Consider the following 5369-nt stretch of genomic DNA (forward strand, 5'->3'; position numbering starts at 1 on the left):
TTGCGTTTATGATAAGCCAATTATTACCAAAACTTAAACTATTTATTTAAGAGTTAAAGGTTCCTATTACCTTTTGGAGATGTCGTACGTGTGCAAACCAAAACGTAATATGACTTTATATCGTTAAAGGCATTACAGTAAATTATTGACAGGCAGGTTTGAATTATAGTTCTCTTAAGTAGAAAGTATTATTAAGTAGCAATTTAATGTCCGCCCCTATTTTAAAAAGATAAATAAAAAAATGTTCTTTCAATAATGTTTTTTATTGTACCTGTTTATTTTAATATAAATCCTAATAAAAATCTATATAGAAATATATTGTATAAGTTTCTCCTACACGACTAGTAGCCGAGACACCTTCGAACAACTTATTTAGAGCATCGTTGGCGGAATAATTCCTTTAATAAATACATGTTCCGGGGCCATAAAAGATATAAAATAATAAAAAGAGTACTCAAAAAATACGATGCCAAAGAAGTTTTGGAGAAAAAAAATAATACAGCAGTCATAATTTCAACGAACTGATCAATTCATGATCCAGAATAATTTCATTACCACTTGGTGACTTGGTTTTTGTGCATGCCCGTCTAGGAAGAATTATTGATTACATCTCATATTTCAAGTCATACATCACATATATGAGTTTACGGCCAAACAGCAATAATTAGCATTGCCGTGTTCCAGTATGAAGGTTGACAGAGGCCAGTATAAATACAAGCACAAGGGATGTTACATCTTAGTTCCGAAGTTTAGAAGGGAATGTTTAATATATCTAAAGATCACCACCACATTGGGTGGTGGTGATCTCTTGCCAACACATACTTTATTGAATAATTAAGCTAAAACCAGAGTATCAGGCGTGAATTAATCTCTACTAATATAATAATTGAAAAAATGTGTTTGATGATTTGTTAGGTTGTCCTTATCTCACACAGCTACATGTTGATTAAAATAGACGAGATCATTAATTATGGGCCGGTGACTGACTCCTGCTTTTTATCGCGGAAGAAAGGTAAGAGAGTTACCGATTAAAACCAGCATTATATTTATTTAGAGTAGCTATGGGTAGCTTTGATTATTACATCATAGCTTTGGTGAACGACCTCAAAATCTCGTCGGGAAGGCTTCGTTATAAATTCACGCGCTACGCCGAAATGTTTGTTTTTACAGATGTTTTTTAAATACAATTTGATTCGTTTAACTTGTATAAAATATGTACATATTTACTCTTGACATAATAAATGTATGCAATTAGTGTTACAAGCTTTAAATGCAACAAAGAACTTGATCTCAATGCGTTATATGTATATATAGACGATAATTATACTATATATATGTATAATATAGCTACAAAATTATAATTAACATAATTATTTGCTACAAAATCTCGGGTTTAAGCATTCCTCTAGAAAAATGTAGTCAACACCAGTGAGCATGTTAGCATAACATTTTACGCCAGATTTTATATATAGGTGTCTGTTAGGTTGCAATACCGTTTTGTGAATATCAAAATAGAATATTTGAAAACGCATCCTCTCAAATAGATGAAGAAGTCGTAGTTCGTAGTTCGTGGAACTAGAAGAAAGTAAATTGTTGTTTAGGCTTCTATTTATTTCTGTTGTATAGACTGCATTATAAATTCAAATATTCTTGTAGTTATGAGAATTGCGTAAACCTTTAATGAGAAAGATATTATATATATATATTTTAGGTAATAATCTAAAAATCTTAAAACTTCTAAAATAAGAACATTCCTTATATATTCTCTAAGAAATTAGAATCGGGCACACGGCTAATAATAACGATTTATAAAATATATGTTTTGATAAATGATACACTTTCTACTTGAATTTTCGATGGTAGCTTAAAAAAAAAAGTAACCGACGCTCAATAAAAAAAGCCTGAAATGAAAGCTATGATTATTTAAATCTAACTCGTGCTTGAATAATGACTACTTTTTAACCACAACAGCTTAAAACTTAAGTGGTAATAATTATATAAAAAAAAATAAGTCTTACACTGTCATCTTACCTTGTATGCAAGTCTAATAAATAATATCTAGCAAATGTATGGTCAGCTATGTCTAGTATGGTTGATATCATTTTAACCGTTTGCTGTGTGCATAAGAATAAGTAAGTTAATTTTGAAACTATTTATCTAATTAAAAGCTTTGTATTATGTCCGACCGATTTCCATTTGCAAACATATTAAATACTATACAGATTTTTTAAATAGGGTAACACTCTCATTATTGGATGAAAGTACAATCTGGCTTTAAGTACTTTAGGATGCATAGGAGTGTAAACTTATTGGTTTACTATTACAATAACAATAATTTCAAATGTACGGTCTTATTTTATTACGTAAATACCATTCTGATACATGTCGCAATAACGTAACACAGGATCACATAAATAATTATCAATAGCCTTCATCGTTTTGAGTGGTAGTTTTTAACAACTTTTTTAAAAAGGAGAAATAGAACTTTAAAGCAACTCACCCAGCATTTTATTACATTATACAATTTTACATTGTATAAAAGCTTGTCTTGTCTAATGACAGAAACCGAATTTCGTTGAAAAATATGGTACTCCATTGCATTTTCTAAGAGAATAAGAAAACTCTAAATTCAACAGAATACCTCGGTCAGATTCCATGATGAAATTTGGCTTTTTAATATAAATGTATTAATGAAGCAGATATTAATAATAATGATAATATGCCCAAGGATACATTTAGGATTGCGTCTGCCATCATGATAACATGCATTGACAATTGCTAGCGCTCCAATTTGTAAAAAAGGAGTAACTTAGTTATTTTCTAATTTTTAGTTAACAACGTGCATTAATTATAATAAAAACGCGTTAATTAATGTCTCTTTAGACAACATTCCTACCGTAACACAGCCATAAGTATGTGTTTTACATTTGAACTAATTCTTTTCAGTATTGGTGTATGGTCTAGTACAATTAGTGCTCAATGAAAAAAATGAAAATATGTTTCAAATAAAATATTTATTTAATTTTGAGCAATGTAAAAACGAACAGGATAGAAATAACCTATTCCCTCCAATTGAGTAATACATTAAAAGTAAAAAAGTTTTTATTTAACTGCGCTAAAAAGAAAAAAAAAACTGTTACATTAAAACTTTTACTGTTAACTTATAACGTCATTTCACATTTGACACATTTTCTACTTGAATTTTCATGAACAGATTGAGAATGACGTCACACAGTTAATTATGCATTGTCATCCAAACTGAATGTGTATACAAAAATTCAGCTCAATCGGTTAAAGATTGTTTAAAAATTGGTTTTCAAGCTTTAGAAGTCTGCCATATTGAATTAAGTGACGTTTCATTATTTTTCGATGTATTTTTATCAAGCCCTTTTATTTGTAGGAGTGCATTAATAATAATTATTATTGGTCTGCCATCTTGGGTATGCAGCCATGTGGAATTTAGAATGACGTCACAAAGTTAACTATGCATTGTCATCCAAACTGAAAATGCATACAAAATTTCAGCTCAATCGGCTAAAGATATCTGCTTCTAAATCGAGTTGCAAAATTTCACCCGAACGTATTTGTTACATTGCATGTTAAATAATAGCTTGTAACTTCTAATAATTATGAATACGACGACTCTATTCAGTAAGAGTTACGAGAAATCGACCGAATTTTGTATTAACAAAAAAATATTACTTGTTAAAGTAATAGACTAAACTTTTATTCGCTATTCCTCTTTTCTATTCTCAACACCTAAAATGTTTTGTTTGTTTTTTTTTTCGTTTTCACAACATGAATGGTAATGTATTAAATTGTGTTAAATTATAAATTTTAAAACAATGTTATGCATAAAACTCCAGGTTTCTCGACGTTAAAAGTCGCTATACACTTTTGACATGACATTGACATTTGACAGATTAATCGTAATTTACAACTTGAATTTCTATTTACATCAACCGTACCGATCAATCTCTTTCGTGTCTTCTCCATTCTACGTGACATTGGCGAAATAATCTGTGCCCTGTCGGCACAACTAAAAGCCATTAAACTAAGAATTGAATTGAATTCTATTTACATATGTCATTTAGAATTTTATTTAAAATTTAATAATAAGCAATAAATACCAAAACTACGAATACTATACTGAATTTAATATGGATACTGAAAGTGAGCTATTTTCTAACCCATGCCCACACAACACCATCGATCCGACTGGATTTGACATAACTATGAGTGCATTACTTATCGGATTAGGCGGAGAAAAATATATTAATATTTTTAGGTGATTATAGTTTTCTTCGTTACTTTATTTTAATATTCAATGTCTAACTGTTCTTATTGATTTTTAGGAAACACAATATTGGACAGCGTACTTTAATGGAATTATCTGATGAAGACTTGATTAAATTAGGAGTTGACGATGCCAATTTAAGATTGAAATTAATTGACGAAGTTAAAAATTTGCCTATTTATGAGGAAACTAGACATACGTATGTAAATATACTGATTTTTAAAATACAAAAAATTCATTATTTTCTTATGAAATTGAATATACATTTCATTTCTTCTTACAGAAGTACAACTTCAAATTTAGACATATTGGAAATAATTGATATACTAGAGGAAAGTTCTCAACATCTTTATCGGATATATTTAAGTATGATGTCTAATACATTAGCTTTAAAAAAGAAGAAAGTAGGTGACTGTTTGATTTATAAAGATAAATATGCATCAAATATTGCCATTTCTACATTAAGTAACATGACAAATATCTTGAACTCAATGGATATTGCGTTACACACTCAAATAAAAGTAAGTTTATTTAAAAATAAATATATATGTCAGCATTATTGTCTTTACTCCAAATAATTATTTTATTTTTATATTTTTAAGGTTTTATCAACAAATTCAAAAAAAAGAAGAACAAAGAAAATTGTTGTTGGAACAATTGGTACCGCAATTATAGGAATGTTATCTCTTCTCTTTGTTAGATCCTTGAAGCAATTATGAAATGAATTTTAAAAACATTTTGTAACTTTACTAAGGTTTTTGTGATATGCTGGATCCAGTAGGATTTACTTCTTATAGTTAATATGAAACATAAGTGTTTAAATTCTAATGAATCCCTTTGCTCAAGATATTTTAATTTCAAATGTATTCAAATATTATTCTACCATACAACTAAGTTTCTAAGTGTTTAAAAACATGTTAATTTAGAAAAAAAATTAAAATTTGTTGTTTATAAAAATAAATAATGTATTGTTATTTAATTACCAAATACATGAATCATAAAATCAGCCTAGTAAATATATATAAAAGTGCTTTTGGAAAGAAATAATGTAAAAAAAGATATTTATCCCAAC

At 28.6% G+C, this 5369-nt stretch overlaps 1 protein-coding gene across 1 annotated transcript; it reads left to right on the forward strand.

Annotated features, from left to right (window-relative positions):
- The first annotated feature begins 3981 nt into the window (after nt 1-3981).
- On the forward strand, nt 3982-5022 carry LOC113400062 (uncharacterized). Its single transcript, XM_026639441.2, has 4 exons — nt 3982-4288; nt 4356-4496; nt 4581-4818; nt 4900-5022. The coding sequence occupies exons 1-4, from the start codon at nt 4161-4163 to the stop codon at nt 5014-5016; spliced, it is 624 nt and encodes a 207-aa protein (XP_026495226.1). The 5' UTR covers nt 3982-4160; the 3' UTR covers nt 5017-5022.
- The last annotated feature ends 347 nt before the right edge of the window (nt 5023-5369 follow it).

Source organism: Vanessa tameamea, chromosome 8, assembly GCF_037043105.1.
Source record: "Vanessa tameamea isolate UH-Manoa-2023 chromosome 8, ilVanTame1 primary haplotype, whole genome shotgun sequence".
Taxonomy (NCBI): Eukaryota; Metazoa; Arthropoda; class Insecta; order Lepidoptera; family Nymphalidae; genus Vanessa; species Vanessa tameamea.

Bases quoted from the DNA above. Each gene is read 5' to 3' on its own strand.
- LOC113400062 (XM_026639441.2), top strand. From the start codon at position 4,161: ATGGATACTGAAAGTGAGCTATTTTCTAACCCATGCCCACACAACACC. The intron at 4,289-4,355 runs GTGATTATAGTT...ATTGATTTTTAG, and splicing joins AAATATATTAATATTTTTAG to GAAACACAATATTGGACAGC. The intron at 4,819-4,899 runs GTAAGTTTATTT...TATATTTTTAAG, and splicing joins CGTTACACACTCAAATAAAA to GTTTTATCAACAAATTCAAA.